The 17782-nt window shown below is 33.8% G+C and overlaps 1 protein-coding gene across 1 annotated transcript in view; it reads right to left on the bottom strand.

Moving 5' to 3' along the window:
• The window catches only part of PSME4 (proteasome activator subunit 4), a gene marked incomplete at its 5' end in the record, with an annotated part of 86493 nt that overhangs the window by 23793 nt on the left and 44918 nt on the right, over nt 1-17782 (bottom strand). The window contains 11 exons of the mRNA XM_081100692.1: nt 143-352; nt 2398-2529; nt 3467-3562; nt 3702-3764; nt 5841-5939; nt 6031-6086; nt 6289-6345; nt 7200-7255; nt 15321-15416; nt 16420-16577; nt 17174-17389. Of these exons, the coding sequence (XP_080956818.1) occupies nt 143-352; nt 2398-2529; nt 3467-3562; nt 3702-3764; nt 5841-5939; nt 6031-6086; nt 6289-6345; nt 7200-7255; nt 15321-15416; nt 16420-16577; nt 17174-17389 (1239 nt within the window). The remainder of the gene's footprint in view (nt 1-142; nt 353-2397; nt 2530-3466; nt 3563-3701; nt 3765-5840; nt 5940-6030; nt 6087-6288; nt 6346-7199; nt 7256-15320; nt 15417-16419; nt 16578-17173; nt 17390-17782) is intronic.

The following is a 17782-nucleotide window of genomic DNA, read 5'->3' as shown; positions in this document are numbered from 1 at the left end:
ATCACAAAGAAAACAAAACAAATGCTTTTAAAAATTAATTATCAAGAACATTATTACAGAAAAAAAGGTAAGAAACATAGAAAAGCATTTTAACAGGGTAGTATTTCCACTAAAATCTGAATTAAGAAATGGCTATACTTACTGTGAAGTCCAAGCCAATTGTTTCATACTGACGATGAATCTTTTCTGCCAGGTCATCAAATAGTCTCACTATTGATGGTTTTTCCAGGGACATGGCTTTGCTAAGACCAGAAGAAACAATTGCTGGCCAAGTCTGTACAATACAGTCCCAATCATGAAGGTTTGCCAAGCATACACCACTGTGATTTCCAAGGAGACAATACAAGGCACCCTGCAGGAAAATAATTATGGGAACTAAGAAGCCACTCACCTGCATGATGGTTTTAAATTTACTAAACAGTGATTATTGATTCTGTTTTAGTAAAATAAGTTCACATATTTGTTTGGCATGTTACTTTTAGAAATTTGAACTTGACATTTAATTAAGTGTCATCCAGTAATATTTTCTCCAAGTCATTTAATAGGCGGCTAGATCAAAAAATGGCTATTCGGATAATATATTTCTGAAGTAGTTAATATATCTTTCCCACATATTTTCCTAAGTATATAAAAACAAGGTTACTTAACTGTACTGTGTATTTTCTAGTCATAAAAGTTCAATTTATCAGAATGATTCTGATGACAGTAAGTTACATTTTCAATGAAAAGAACAATTAGTACCAAAACATTTCCTGAACATTCACCCTAACTAAATTCCGATCAGACTTCTTACCCACCTGATGCTGTACTCCTTTACAGGTCCTCTTAAGGTCACTGTTAAGCTCACCTATACTGATCTAATAGACATTTTTCAATTTTGATATTACTTAACCAATCTGATTTTGTACATTTAAAATGCTTTCAACAAGATCAATAACATACCTCCCAATGAGTTACACCTTCTACATTGGGGGGAGGGGAGGGAAGCACATTTTTTTCCATTAAGGATCATGTAGTAAATAATTGGCCATACAGTTTCTGTTGAAATTACTTATCTGTCACTGTAGCATAAAATAACTATAGACAATACATAAAGGAATGGCTGTGTTCCAATAAAACATTATTTACAAAAGCAAGTGACTGAGCGCAAGCTATAGTTTGTTGACCTGTTTTTACAGGCTAATTTCAAGGAACTTGTTTAGTTTTCATCTTAACTCTTCCCAGAAAGCAACTGACAGTACTGGTTGAGTTTCCCTTCTAGAAAGAAGTCTCGTTATCGTCTGTCATTCTTCCTCATTTTTTAATGTATTTATTACCTTTCCCTTCTCAGTTACCCCTTCCACTTGAGCTTCTAATGAAGTTTTCTCAACACCTGCCTCTGGTCCTGCCTTACTCTCCTCCTAGGCCAGGGGTGGGCAAACTTTTTGACTCGAGGGCCACAATGGGTTCTTAAACTCGACCGGAGGGCCGGAACAAAATCATGGATGGAGTGTTTGTGAACTAATATAAATTCAAAGTAAATATCATTACATAAAAGGGTACGGTCTTTTTTTTTTTTTAGTTTTATTCATTTCAAACGGGCCGTAGTTTGCCCACGGCTGTCCTAGGCTCTCATACCCATGTCTAAAGATTTTAATTATCATCAATATACACTGAAACAGTATTTTAAAATCCAAACTTAGGTGTCTAACTGCCTTGCCTCTTAGTTTATTGAAACTACTTCAAATTAAACTTGTCCAAACAAATTAATTTATAATCTAGTCTCCTCTCTCTGATGTACCCAACAACCAGGTGTACAATGCAGAACCTTAATAATTTAGATACTTTTTTCAGTCCCCCCCACATTCAACTAGCAAGTCTTATCAATTCTCCCTCATAAAATCACTTTCAATCAGCCCAGTTCTATCTGATGGTATAAATCAGTGGTTCTCAACCCTCTGGCCCTTTAGATACAGTTCCTCATGCTGTGACCCAACCATAAAATTATTTTCGTTGCTACTTCATAACTGTAATGTTGCTACTGTTATGAATCATAATGTAAATATCTGATATGCAGGATGGTCTTAGGCGACCCCTGTGAAAGGGTCGTTCGACTGCCAAAGGGGTTGTGACCCTCAGGCTGAGAACCGCTACAATGGTTTTGATAAATAATTTAATAATTGGGAAGAAAACAATAAATTGTACCTGTGAAGTACACTGATGTCTTCAACTTACTTTGAAATACATAAAAAAATAAGATGGCTGAAGAAATAAGATATGAGATAAAGTAAATAAAGCTTTAAAATGGTAAAGACAGTACCTGAATGGTGGACATACAGATAGTCACTGAAGAATTATTTCAACTTTTCTGTATGTTTGAAAATTTTTATAATAAAACAAAACAAAAAATAACTGTACCTTGAACTGCTGTTGTGTGACATCTTGTCTGTCAGGTCGTAAAAACTCCAAAACCAAGGGAATGATATCTCTGCAGCAGAAGTTATATGCTCCCAAGGCAGAAAAAAATGTTTGCTGAGCCTTATTTCTGACCTAGAGAGAGTATTATTAACAGAGGACTTTTATTCAATGGTAGACAAACTACAAAAACTTCTAAATGAATTATCATAAAGTAAAATTTTAAATACTATAATTGAAAAATATATCAAAGCAATGCCTTAACAAAAACAAATAATTATCTTTTATCAAAAGGAAAGCATGACCACCAACCATATCTACGACTTAGGTTACATAAGTACAAATGTTTTTTATAAAGGAGAGACTAAACGGAACCAGTATGCATTTCATCAGTAACACAATCAGCAGAATATTAAATTTCTTATTCCGAGTTACTCTTAATGAAAAGTATGATTTTCTCTAAAACACAGAACTTAATTTTTTCAATACCAATGTTATCACCACATATTTTATAACACAAGCAAAATATTCAGTGTAAATATAAAAACAACACACAGTACATATTTTAAATCCTTTTCAAAGTAAGTTTAGGTGAAATATCTGGGTTAGAGACTAGTTTTCCAATTTGTATTATTTTATAAATACACAATAATGAGCTGTACATGAATCTCTTTACTTTTTTCAGTTTTCCATGATTAGAGGTAATCTCTTGGTCCCATACTACCTTAAAGGATAGACCCCATAATTTACATGGTAGCAGCTTCCTAAAATCCAAACATAACACCTAGGAGGGATTACATGGCCTTTATGATGTGATTTAATTAAGTGGCAGCAACATTACACTAGCACTATCCATCAACTTCAATTAATTTTTTTTAATTGGAGAAGCAATTACACACAGCAAAAATAATAATTATTTTTAAAAGACTAGCAAAATTAGCATGAATATATTTACGATTTGAAAGATGTTCTCTATGCCAATAAATTTTAAACTCCCTTGTTAACATGGGGATATTTAGATTGCATGTAATAAAATGGGAGTGGGGAGAGTGGTGTTTAGACTAGGCCTTACCTGACTGTATGAACTTGTAGATAAACGAAGAAGATCTCTGATCATATCTTGATGTACCTTTTTGTACTCACAACCTTCAACAGTTAGTGTTCGTAGCTACGAAAAATCAATGTAAATCAAATCTCAAAAGTTTGTACTAAAAGCTCATTTAATTATGAAGTAACACAAATAATTAAATATTCATCTGGAAAACTGTCATTTAAAGAAGTCATCTTGATTTTAAAAAGATATTTACCTCATGCTGCAACATTACTCTGTCAATCAACAGTGCTCTGATATGTTGTTTTTTCCCATGGAGCTGAAAGATAAAGTAGAAAACACTTCAACATTTTCCCTAAATGACCACAACAGTGGATTGTCCTGAAACCCTTAATGAAAAAATAGTTCAAAGAAGGTCACGGCAGGCTGGTGTTATTCATTTATTCTAAAGCCAACAGGTTTATTTTAAAATGTACTATTTCAATCAATTTTATGTATAACAACAGAAATATTCCCTTTAAATGGCTCATCCAACACTCCATTTTTCTGATAAATTATGAATAGATTCATGCATGGGAAGCAATAGAAAGCAATGGAGTTGGTTCTTATTTGGTCAAAGTACACAAACAGCCTACAAAGAAAATTTCTGGACTCAGTTACATTTATAAGTAGACTCCCTAGGTGACTGTGTGTGTTTACTACAGAATATAATATCTTTTATTTTTCTGAAAATTATCATTTAAGCTCTCCCTCACCCCCAATCTTCTACCCAGTCACATTGGTCATCAAGTCCCCACAATTCCTTCTTTTTTATTTTTAATATATTTTATTGATTTTTTTTACAGAGAGGAAGGGAGAGGTATAGTTAGAAACATCGATGAGAGAGAAACTTCGATCACCTGCCTTCTGCACACTCCCTACTGGGTATGTGCCTGCAATCAAGGTACATGCCCTTGACCAGAATCGAACCTGGGACCCTTGAGCCCACAGGCCGACGCTCTATCTACTGAGCCAAACCGTTTAGGGCAATTCCTTCTTTTTTAAAACACTTTTTCTCCATCTTCATGCCAGTGACCAGATTCTGGCTATTTCTCTCATCTGGGCTATTAAAATACTTTAACCAACCTCCTATTTCCAGTCTCAATCTCCTACTGCATATTTTTCACAGCGGTAAAAGAGCTTTTCAAAATTCATTCAATTGAATATTGCTCTTTCTAATATTCAAGCCAGATTTAGTTAAAAATCTTTTAATGACACCCCTGAATATAAAACTAAAGCACTTTCTGGGAGAAAAATTATAAATGACCTGGTGTAGCACCTGCGACTCTTCCCAACAGCCAGTTTCCCAAAGCAAGCCATGTTTGTAACATCTCCCTTTTATATACCACTAGAGTCCCAGTGCATAAAATTTGTGCACTAGGGCGGGGGTGGGGGAGTAGGGAGGTGGGGGGGGGGGGGCCGGGTCCCCTCAGCCCAGCCTGCACCCTCTCATAGTCCAGAAGCCCTTGGGGTATGTCCAATTGCCAGCTTAGGCCCGCTCCCCACGACATCCTTAGTGCTGCCCTGCCACCACTGCTGTGCTCACCAGCTGTGAGCCCAGCTTCTGGCTGAGCAGTGCTCTCCCTGTGGGAGTACACTGACCACCAGGGGGCAGCTCCTGCATTAAGCATCTGCCCCCTAGTGGTCACCATGTGTCATAGTGATGGTCTGTTCCACTGTTAGGTCGATTTGCATATTAGCCTTTCATTATATAGGACTAGAGGCCTGATGCAAGAAGATTCGTGCAAGAATGGGCCTTCCTTCCCCTGGCTGCCAGCACCGTCTCCGCTCTGGCCTGGAGACACCTTTCTGCCTTCCCACGCTGCCCAGAGGCCTGGAGCGGCCGTGTATGCAAATTAACCTGTCATCTTTGTTGGGTTAATTTGCATACTCACTCCTGATTGGCTGGTGGGTGTCACAAAGGTACGGTCAATTTGCATCTTTCTTTTATTAGTGTAGATTCCTTCTGTCTAGCATTTCTTGCCTACATAAGAAACTAACACAACCTTTAGACTTATTTTCCTCTGATCTACATAAAGTGCCTTTGGACAATTCCTATCTTTTACTCAGTACTTCAGGATCTTACAAGGCAGTTTCAATGCCACTGCCAAGTTACCACACTCCAAATTCCCACTGAGAGTTCAGAGACTGTGGAAATAGACAGAAGAGTTTGTTTCAGAAAAATATTTTTTTCCTAGGACCCTTTTGATTATATCATGATATCATACTTAAAAATCTACTATTTTTACTTATGTCAACTTCTTCTCTATGCCTAATAATCACTAAATCAGGTGGTTATATCAACATTACACATCTTTAAAAATATTATTTCAGAGTTGTAGGGGAAAATACTGACCCGATTTTCCATTGATTTCTTTACTAGGTTAAAGCTTTTCCAACGGGAGTCAAATTCATGCTTGTGAGATCCTTGGAACTGCAAAAGGTCTCCAATAATCTGTGTCAAAAAATTTCAAATTTTATATTTTTAAGTCATTGCATCAAACCTATCCTATTAATAATTATGAAACTTTAGGTGACAACTGTACCTTTATGATAAGAAACAATGACTTGGTGTCATCTTCTGAATTATTAAGTATGTGGTCTATATGAGGAGAAGAAATCAGATTTTGGTTAAAATATTTTGAATTACTACAGTACTCCTAATATATTAAAAGTCTATTAGTTAAGGAAAAAAACACCGTGTGATATTTTCACTATTGAGAATGAAAAATGTTAAGTAAAAGCACATATGTTACAGAATTAAATTCTAAATATTAGTAAAAAAAATGCATATATGTACTTACTAAGAAGTTTCCTTATGACTCTAGCGATGGCTTCTCGGTGGTTCTCTCTAGATAAATCTGTTTTAGAAAAATGAGAAGGTATTTTAGAGACACTGAAACACTTCCATACTGTTGAAGTTTTTATCAACAGTTTGTTTAAAGAAGAGATAACGTATCCAGGAGAAAAATAAACAAGTGAGTTGGCCTTCATAATAGTTGGATTAATGACTAAGCAATATATAGAATAACCTTCACATTTACAATGACCTGCTTATAAAACTTGATTAGACAGGCAAGGAAGAGGGAGGAAAAAAACCCCATGTTTGCCAATAAATATTTCAAAGACTCTATTCACTAACTAGAGACCATAAATGCATAGGATTCTCTAATTAGTTATGGGTAACCCAAATCAAGCAAGCTAAAATTACTCTAGCAATTAATGCAACTAACTCCAGTGTTAATCCAGCAATAGGGAAGTGTGTCAAATTTCTACCAATGTTAGATTCAGAACATTAAATGAACAGAATAAAATGCTTTGCATAAATATTTATATGAAATTTAACTATGGTAGAAAAATACAGAGATAGTCAGAATATATAAAGGTTATAATATTCTCATTCATATCAAGTATATCAGTTCTAAAACAATCCTAACTATAAATGAATATTACAGTATATGAAAGTCTGCCTCTGCAAATAGAAAATATCCAAATATTTACTGACCCAAATTTCTATCTTGTACTAGCTTACCCTTATATAATAATTTTCTAGTTTCTCCAGAAAAATATAACTATTGTGTAATTAATATTCACTTTTACATATAAAAAGGAGCATAGGAAAATTATAACCACAAAATTATTCCATTTTAACCCTTTAGAGTAATTGACAAAAAAAATAGACTACGCAGATTTACTCAGATTAGGATTCACATACCATATTCAAGTCCAGTATACAACTTTGTCTCTTCCAAGGACACCATACTTGGAACCCTGTACAAAAACAAGAGTGCTTGTATTTATTAATAATACCAATAAGAAGGTTTGTTAAAGGGAAAAATGTCATTGCTAGAATGTTTAAATCAAAACAAAGATGATGGTGCTCTTTTAACAAACACAGATTTCCCATCTTCAATACTTCAATTCTTTACTTTATCCTTGTGAGGATAGATGCTATCTCTTTCATCAGTAAGAACAATAGTATTCATCTTAAAGAAAATGTTAATTACATTTAATGACTTTGGGGGGAGTGATTCACTGCCCAAATGAGTGTTGTATTGATATTCTATAGTCAAGTGTAAAAGCTTAAGTCTGATGATAAACATTTATACAAAGGAAAGTCAGATTTGTAATAGCATAGTAAAGGTTAAAAGTAGTCACCAAAAAAAGTAGTCAATCAAATTTTATTGTAGAATATATAGCAGACAAGCTTCTTTAGACAATCAATACCCTTCCTCTTAAAACCAGCCAAACGTATTTCTCCTACCATCTGCAGAAAAATGCCACTACTTCAGAAGATGTTCAGAGGTAAAAAAAAAAACACACAAAAAACCCACTGCATTTCCTAGTTAAAGATGTATCACAAAGAAACATGTTACTGAAATAAACTGAACTAGTTAAATCTATTAAATGAAAAGTCACTTTTTAGGTATGTGAGAACAGGTATTGGAAAAATACAAACTTTTGTAACTGAAATCTAAATTTTCTACAAAAATACTTTAATTTTCAACATTTTATATGAAAATATGAGACTGAATTCAGTAACTTTTAATAAACAAAGAGATATTACTTTCTAAGAGGAGAAACAGGCACAAATGCCAAGAAAACAAGGGATAAGCATATATAAGGGCTAAGTAGCAACAAACAGAAATTTTACAGTTATTACTCATCATTCATGAATTACACAGCCTTGTAATGAAGAAAACACTTTAAAATCAACACACTCCATCTCTAGTGTATTTTCATATGTTAAATTATCTTTACCTTAATATTTCATAGTTTTAAATTCTGGGATTTATCTAAATAGTAATAACATCAAGATTACTAAAATGCCAATTATAAGTATGTCCCTCCCCATAATCTATGCCTAGGATGAAAACAGTATCATCACAAAATTCAAAACCAAGCCTACAGAGTATAAACAAAGAATGGTAATGGGTTATAATATAAAATGCTAATTTGCTTCTCAGAGATTTTCAAGTTCAAATTCTAATTCTTAATATCTGGTTTTCAGCCCTAGCTGGTTTGGCTCAGTGGCTAGAGTGTCAGCCTATGGACTGAAGGGTCCCAGGTTCAATTGCAGTCAAGGGCATATGCCCAGGGTTGCAGGCTCGATCCCCAGTAGGGAACGTGCAGGAGAAAGCCAATCAATGATTCTCTCTCATCATTGATGTTTCTATCTTTCTCTCCCTCTCCCTTCCTCTCTGAAATCATTAAAAATATATTTTTTTAAAAATCTTGTTTTCATTACATAAAACTTGGAAACTTGAGCATTCTGTAAAATTGTGTATGACTGAAAAATAGATATGTACCCAGAATTTAGTCAGTAAAAATAAGATTCCTTAAAAATGAATGTAAAGGGGAGTCCATGTCTACTGAAACTAGATTTCACCAGCAAAGAGAAAAAGGCTGTGCTTAAGCAGTAACAAGCAAAAAGCATAAACTGTTACCACCCTGGCCTAACCTCCCTTGGTAGAGGATGGGGAGGTGCTTGTCATGAGCTGTCACATGAGAGGACGTCTCCTCACTGCTGCTATAAATAAAAGTAGTTTACTAAAGTAGTAATACAACTGTACCTAGTCCATACCTAGTACCAAATATTGAACCAAGCATACATTTTAATTATCACAAAATTAGTCTTACAAGTAACATAAAAAACAATGTCTACAGCAAACCTCAGAACAATTTTTACTATATCCAAAGGGAGGGGGGAGAACCTATCAAACAAATGAAAAAAAACCAACCCTATTAATCGGTAATTTGAAATGGTTTTTTTGGTATGCATTTATGATCCTAGTAACCAATTACACTGTAATCACTTTTAAAAACAAGTCTCAACTATAAGCCCTGATACCAATTTTTAAAATCCACGTGTCACTCTAAATAGTTTCCCTATTAAAAAATTTGAAGAAAGATGATCAGTTATTATAATTACTTTAAAATATCAGCCAGCATGGGATTTTAAAGTATAGTATTAAGTAACCCATTTAAATAAAAATTACTTAGGCTTTTATTTTTAAAGTCTAAATTAAAATACATCTACAGAACTCAAGTGTAGAGAAGGCATCTGGTTACACATATATTTCAGTTTTGTTTATTCTTATCCATCACTAATTCCTTTTAGGCTTATTTATCTAAGATTCAGCTTTAACTGATCTCTTATCTAATAAGTTTATTGAACTCCATTTGGGTTGACATGTTTTACAATAAATGTTTCTCCGCAAGTGTAAAAACATATTTATACCAATTTTTTTCTTCTGATCTCTAAAAGAATAATTTTCTAAAAGAAATCTCTAGTCATGACCTATTTATCTCTTGTGGCCACTTTATAAGTCATGTGCAGCCATACTCTGTTACTTAAAACTGCTCTTGTAACTTTTAGTTATGAACATCTTAGCTGAATAGAATTAAAGTACTGTCAACTTATAGATCTGTGTTCTGATTAAAAGCCATAGTAGCAATATATATAATTTAAATCAAATATCATCACTTTCCCACCCCAAGTGAAATTTATTCTTCTCACATTCACTGTTTCATTTTACATGGAGTAATTTGACATAAGAACTAAATAAAATTCTGACAAGTAATTTCAACACAACATATTATAAATAATACCATCCATAAATAATAAAGTTAAATCAACTAAATAGTACCAGGCCATCTAATTTATAACAAGATCTATTCAATATGTGTGCCACCGGGCAGAGGGTGGGAGGAGGGATGGGACCTGTAAGTTTCCACAACTATGTAATTGGTACCACTAGATGGCAATCTTCTTTAGATGTGATCAGAGTAGAACTGAAAACAATCACTGGAGGAAAAAGATGGTGAAAAGGGAAGCAGTGACTAATAACATAAAAACAAAATATACAAATCAAATATGCAAATGAAGCTAGATTAACTGTCGTAAAACAACCGCAAACAGTAATAACTCTTCCTGTCTGTAAGTGAAAGAACAAGCTACCCTTTCCAATAATCACTCCCCTCCCAAATGAAAACAAACCTAAAGGTATAAAACCAAGCCACTAGATATTTTTTCCAGCCAAGATTACGAAGTGTTTCACAAGAGACAATTGGCCTATTTCTGTGTTCTGTTATGCAATTCAATCCTAGGCATCAATAATAGCAATAGACACAAATGACAAGCTAGCTCTTCCTCTACCATGGGCATAACAGGTTGCTAAGTAAAGAAAAGAGAAATCTTACGTAGTGCTAGGTTGAAAATTTATGCTGAGCATAAGAACTATTTTCATGTCTGACACATAAGCTTTTAAAAATTCAAAGAAAACAGTCAGAAGGTGAAATAAGGAGAAAACAGGATTACTCACCGTGGAGTAGTAACTGTTTCCTTTTCTGTGTGCGGCTCCCCCAGCAGAGCTGGGTAGTTCCCTGGAGGTGCCAAGAGAGGTTAGCTAGCCCTGCCCCTCAACGCATAACAACACATCCTTTCACATATTAATGAAATGGTCTCAACTCTTAGACCTTAAGTATGAATTTTTCTTGAATGAAAAGTTAGTAAAAGCTGAGATCTTAAGAATGATCTAACTAAGAATGACTTACAGATCTACCAGAGAAAAGGGGTATAAAGTAAAGAAGAAATACTGGAGATGAAAAATGATGACTCCTCTACCTTGAGTAACCCTGTTTTTATAGATATTAGTTTTTTACTTTCTGTGATAGCTGGTTAGACCTAAAAGATTATGAGTGGACTGCAAAAGGAGAAATTAATGATGATTTGAGGATTAAAGGCAAGTGTCCAACATTCCTGTGACCCTGCAAAGACATACTCCAACTTCCACATCTATAAAGGTAGAACTGTGAGTATAAACTATATCACAAATATTTCTATTAAATCATCAACTCAAGGTTCCAAGGGCGAAATAGAGAGGTTCCAATGTAAGAGTAATTGGGCAGACTTAGTACAACAAAACTACTAAAAATCAAAATTGTACTAAACTAAAAAATGTATCCTTTAATTATCCTCAAGGAACCCGTAATTTACCCATCATTTGAAACAGTAAAATGTATAGTATGTACAAGATATTTAGTGACCCCCTATACTCCTATAGGCCAAAAATTACAATGCAGATACATTAGGTATCTCATTTATTTTATACTTATTAGAATAATCAACGTATGTAAGTATTTTTTGTCAGTCTCTAATCACTTAGCATAGTTCATATATTTATAGTAGCCATTCCCCTGAACAATGGGATTTTAAGATCATCCCAAATATTCTATTAGAAACTAGGTTAGATTTTCTTACAGAAAATCTCAGAACTTAGTTTTCAATTTTCCAGAAGACAAATACTACTAATACATGCGCAAGGCAAACTTATTAAAGCACCTAGAATATTTTACCTAATTGAGATTTATATAAGAAAAAGAAAAGCATAAGTTGAAATTTTTAAAAACTGAGTTGCTATGTGCTTCCAAAAACTGCTTGAGTATTTTGGAAAATGCATACATACTGTCCCATAATACAAAGGCAAAATTGTTTGTTATTAACATCGGTAAAATTTTAGCACCTTAGGCATTACACTAAAGCATCTGTCACATCTATGTCTTTCCTTTTCTCCCCGGCCTGATACACTTTACTCTATTTCCCATGGAGCAACCACTTTCCTATTGTTGTTTTTATGTACTAGTTTCAAACTGATGTGCTGTTGATAATTTGAGAGTTATGCTACAGATATTCTTTCTTCACACCAGGCAGTGTGATTTAATATCACAGAACAATGGCACCATCAACTGAAATTACTTAGTGTTTTCAAATCAATGTACATTTAGAAGATTTTAACAACTGACTTACTAAAAAAGCATTTCAGAAATTTAAAAAACTAACTTTATTTTATAATACTTTGGTGAAAACCAATTTACTATTAGCCAAAAAAAGCTAAAATGTTATATAAAGAAAATATAAGGTGGCATACATTACCAAAACAAATTAAAATTTCAGATAAAGATGATACCAGTTAAGAAAATGGTTTTAAAGGAAAGGATTCTGTTAAGAATGAGTTAAAGGCCCAGGGAAGACTATACAAACTCCATGTTTTGGCAACTCAATGGCTAAGGGCTGTTCATTCATTTTTATTTCAACTTCATTTAATCATTATCCTGCATAGATGTACGTAACTATAAAGAATCTTAAAAATGTGTACAATTCAATGATTAAAATGATTGACTTTTTCATCATTTCATATTTTATTTTGTTAGGTATTACTAGATATACAGGGGTGGGCAAGAGTAGTTTTACGGTTGTGAGTATGGAAAACAGCTTTCTTGTATTATTATTTATTATTGTATTTTTCATACAAACAACTGTAACCCACTTTTTTTTACAGAGAGGAAGGGAGAGGGATAGAGAGTTAGAAACATCGATGAGAGAGAAACATCAATCAGCTGCCTCCTGGACATCCCCTACTGGGGATGTGCCTGCAACCAAGGTACAGGCCCTTGACCGGAATCGAACCTGGGACCCTTCAGTCTGCAGGCCGACACTCTATCCATTGAGCCAAACCGGTTAGGGCTGTAACCCACTTTTGTCCACCCCTGCATACAAGAAAACATTTTATATGTAGACTTTTAAATATATTTAAAAATCTTATAATTTTATATTTATATTAAATAGCTTCTATTACTTCATTATATTAAATTTTCACACTAAAAGTGAAAAGTCAAAAACAAAGTAACTCCATCTAAATTATCTTTCTTCTCCAACTTTTCTGGGAAAAACCTATACAAGATACTCAGGATCAATTTTATAGTTTATAGTGTATAGTAATGCAGGCTAACAAATTATTTAGTTATAGTCCATGGCATTCGTAACATTTTTATAACATGGTATTATTTTCCTTATTGAAAATGCATTTCATTATATATAAACCTAATTGGTGCATAATAACAAAATATATGGCAATTTTGTCCAGATGCACATTTATTTCAAAAGATAAATTCTTGCCCAGCTGGTGTTCTCAGTGGTTAGCATCGACCTATGAACCAGGAGGTCATGGTTCGATTCCTTGTCAGGGCACATGCCCAGGTTGCAGGCTTGATCCCCAGTTGGGAAGCATGTAGGAGGCAGTTAATCAATGATTCTCTCTCATCATTGATGTTTCTATCTCTATCTCCCCCTCCCATCCTTTCTGAAATCAATAAAAATATACATGTAAAAATACATACACAAAAAAGATGAATTATTTGTGTCAATTCCCTATTATAGTGCACATGGCATAATATGGCTACATGATGATATGAACTTCCATATTGAAAAACCTCCAGGCATCCTTAGCTGACCCTTTAAGAAGTACATCTAAATGATCATGCTACCAAAAATCTTCTCATCATATACACAGATTATACATGCTTTTGCTCTTAGATAAATTTTTGGATTAAATGAAGACACTTCTCATTGTCAACAGTCCAAGCACAACTAAATTTACTAATTTAATAAACTCATTACATATTAAATATTTTACTGTATTACACACTGTTAAAATCTTCAAGAAAATAAAAACCATTGATTTTAATTTGAGGTCTCATTTAAAATTGTTTAAAATGAATCTCTCATGCCCCTCCAGGTGGCGGGCTCAGTTAGTTGGAGCAAAAGGTATTCCCAAGCACCAAAAGGGCTGCGGGTTCCATTCCCAGTCAGGGACCATAACTAGGTTGTGGGTTCCAACTCTGGTGGGGATGTTTATGGGAGGCAACCATCTATGCTTTTCTCTCTCACACATCAATAAACATATCCTCAGGTGAGAATTTAAAAAATAATTTAAAAACCAATCTCTCATAATAAAAATGAATTTGGTAATATTGCTCTGATACCAAACTATAAAACTAATGAAAAACAAAGGTTCTTTAAAAGAATTCAGCAAATTCCTAGGTAAACTGAAAACAGATTCCCTTACTTGAAATGACCCTACTTCACCCTCTTAAATCTAATGAGCAAGCTAAAATTCAATGTCTAAAAACAGCTTTTAGATTGAAATAAGTGGAAATTATGAAAAAGCATGATTCCAAACAATGATTATACAAAATATAGGAAAGACAAGCAAGTCATATTTTAAAACAACTCCTTGAAGCTTTTTAATATTTTTGTTGTAAAATCCACAAATAATTCTCCTCTTTGTGTTTTTTAGCAGGCAGGGATTACTTACTCATTTTTATGTGATTTTCATTAAGTTGTTCAGCAATGAGATGTTGATGTAGACAGAAAATGATCTAAGATGGTATACTGAAACTAGTATCTACTTATTATGTGAGCTAAAGTTACATATTTGCTGATGTCCATTAAACTTAATTTTTTAACTTAAATGGTAGCATGAACAATAGACTAAATCAAGACACTCAATTCAAAATAATAATACTTTGAAAAGCACTTAAATTCAAAAAAAGCAACTTGATAGATCTAAAAAGTTCAAAATCATAATGAGTAACACTGGACAAAGTTTTATTAAAAAAACACCGTTTTTTGCTGCAAAATCTTTAATCAACATTTACAGCAGACTAAAAGTATTCTTCTTTCCTTTTTAAAGCAGAGTATTTCTTAATTAACTTAGTAATCTAATAGATAAACTTAAATATCTCTAAATTAATATTTAAAACTCATGAACATTCAAAATTATCCTGGCACCATATGAAGATCTGAATAAGCCTTAAAGTTTACAGACCTAAATTGTGCCTCAGGTATTTTTTGGCCTATCAATGACAAAAAGGTTAAAGTGAAACAAACACCACCAATAACTATAAAACCAGAAAATCATTATGTGACTAAGACTTAAAATATATGCCAAATGGAAAAAAAAGCAAAATATGTAAAGTAGTTATTTTTACTTACAAGTTAGCAACTGGCTCTCCTTTCAATGGAGGTAGGAGGTTTCCTGAGCCAATTAAACAGTTATGCACTATAGTCAGACTCTGTAGAACATCATCTCTAGAAAAAAATAAAAGGTATTTTCATATTTTACAAGACCCCAAATCCCTATTTTATAAAAAGCCAAGAATCTAGGGGGAAGTACAAAAACTTCATCAAGTGGGGATATACAAAATTAAGGCAAAAAAAATGGCAACCACCACAGTTTACCCACTTAATAGTTCAAGGTAATTAAACAGATATTTACTGGTAATAAGAGATGTGCTTATATTTAAGCAGGTTCTAAATGATCACAGGTAACAAAGACTGATTGTGCTTTGTCAAACAATTCTGAATTTAATCACCTATTTACCTAAAGATCACTACCACAAGAAAACAGTGTTACATGAAATCTTCAAGCATATCTCATCTAAAAATGGACTAGCTAAACGTTCACTTCAAAAGGCAGTTTTGTGCAACAGACTATATAGTTTACATGAAGTCAATCATACTTCTTCCTCCAATCCCATTTCTACTGAATTTGCTATTAAAGTTTCCTGATATTTGACACACAGTAATTTTCCTACTATTATTTTAGGAACTGTCAAATATCCAAACTATAAAAGTCTAATGATTTCAAATAATTTTTTTATTAAAGCCTATAGAAAAGGAAAAAAAATTATCTCACAGAGATATTTCTCTTAAGGAATATTAACAGCAATAATGAATTACCAAGAAGAAACAGACCAATAAATCTAAGCTGAACCTAGAAAGCGGGCATTACTTTCAAGGGGACAGAGCTACACACTTCCCGAAGATGCACAAGTGAAACAGCTAAGTAAAAAGCACTAAAAACAAGTGAGGACAAAAACCATTTATGTTTAAATGTTATGACAAATTTTCTGTTACACAACGCTATATTAAATGGTTTCTAATTACACTCATGTCCATGTTCAAAACTCACTGAAAATGAATACAGCAGACATCCAGAGAGAGAAGGAAAGACATAAAAAAGGATAGTTTTAGTCTGAAACCATAAAAACTAACACCAATTAATTATTTAAAAACAAAACAAAAAACTAACCTAGACATTTCGATTTCTCCATCCCCACACTGCTGGAGTTTGATGAGTTCAGGCTGAAGAAAAGAGTCCAACAGAAAGAAGGCAAACGCCACCTCATTGGAAGAAGGAACATGCCACTGGATTCCCAGATTCCAGAGGTCCCCCGGTTTACCCCAGTCCTAGAAAAGAACAGCATTTGTTCAGCCAGTTGTGAAGTTGAAAAAGGAACATATACATAATTGAAAATGTTAGAATATGCACAAGTGTTCCAAACCCAAGATAGTGAATAATGCACACAAAAATGGCATGACAACATATTATCCCTTCATTATAACTCCTGAAAAGGTCTCCCTGAAGAGCCCCTCAAATGTTAGTTTACTTATAAGAGTAATAGTGAACTTATGTGAGTCTACTGAGTTACCCGATAAAATTATATTGAATTATACAGGTTAGATGTGGCATAACAAGTCATCTCACACAAAAACAGAAAAGAAGAAAACTAGAGGAGCTCCAGCACTATGTACTATGCTGCACACATTTAAAACATTCCAGGGAGCGCCACTTCAGTTGCCAGATGGGATGCTGCCTCATTCACAAATCACTTAAAAAGCCAATTAGATCTTCAAAATAAACAACCCAATAAGCTTTAATATAATCTACTTCTAAAATAAAGAAGTGACACCTTCATACACAAGAAAAACAACCACCACACTTTGAATTCCTTAGGAAAATAACCAAATATATCCTTAAACCCTAAATTATTGAAAATGCTTGCCTTGATAGGAAAGTATTCAGAGAGATGCCTGTCGAAGCCACCCGGCACACTGCAGTATTCTGTAGGGTAGATGAGTGTGGTAGAACGAAGGAGGTGATGCAAAAGGTTGCAGGACAGAGTGTAACCCTGCTTACAGGTTAAATGTAGGGTTCTTTGGAGAATCTTTACAAGTTGCTCCCTATAAAGAAGCAACTTCTTCCCATCCACTCGAGTAATCTAGAAAGAGAAAGATTTTTTAGCCCGAAGATACTTGGGATAAAAGATTTAAGAATCAATAATTATTGCAAAGGTTAATGTTTGGCATCAAAGAAGCCTACAAGCATTAAAAGTGTTTCTCTTAAAATAATTCATTTTAGGACTTACTTTTTCATTATATTTTAACAATCTATTCTTTTTAAAGGTCAAACTCATTTTCAGAGTCTAGGCTCTCAAGTGCCATGGCATAGTAACATCCTTTCCAAAAGAGTCCCTCTCCTTTAAGAGATAAAGCTAACTTAATGGAATTTCTGTTCTTTGGTTCCTGAACTAACCCATAAAAAATGCTAAAGTTTGATTAATGGCCAACTTTAGGACATAGAGAAAAAAAGAATTCCCAAATCTAATAACCTT

The sequence above is a fragment of the Myotis nattereri genome (assembly GCF_964212035.1).
Source record: "Myotis nattereri genome assembly, chromosome: 10".
NCBI classification, from domain to species: domain Eukaryota; kingdom Metazoa; phylum Chordata; class Mammalia; order Chiroptera; family Vespertilionidae; genus Myotis; species Myotis nattereri.
Note: the sequence above shows the minus strand (reverse complement) of the source record. Positions and strands in the feature narration are given on the sequence as shown.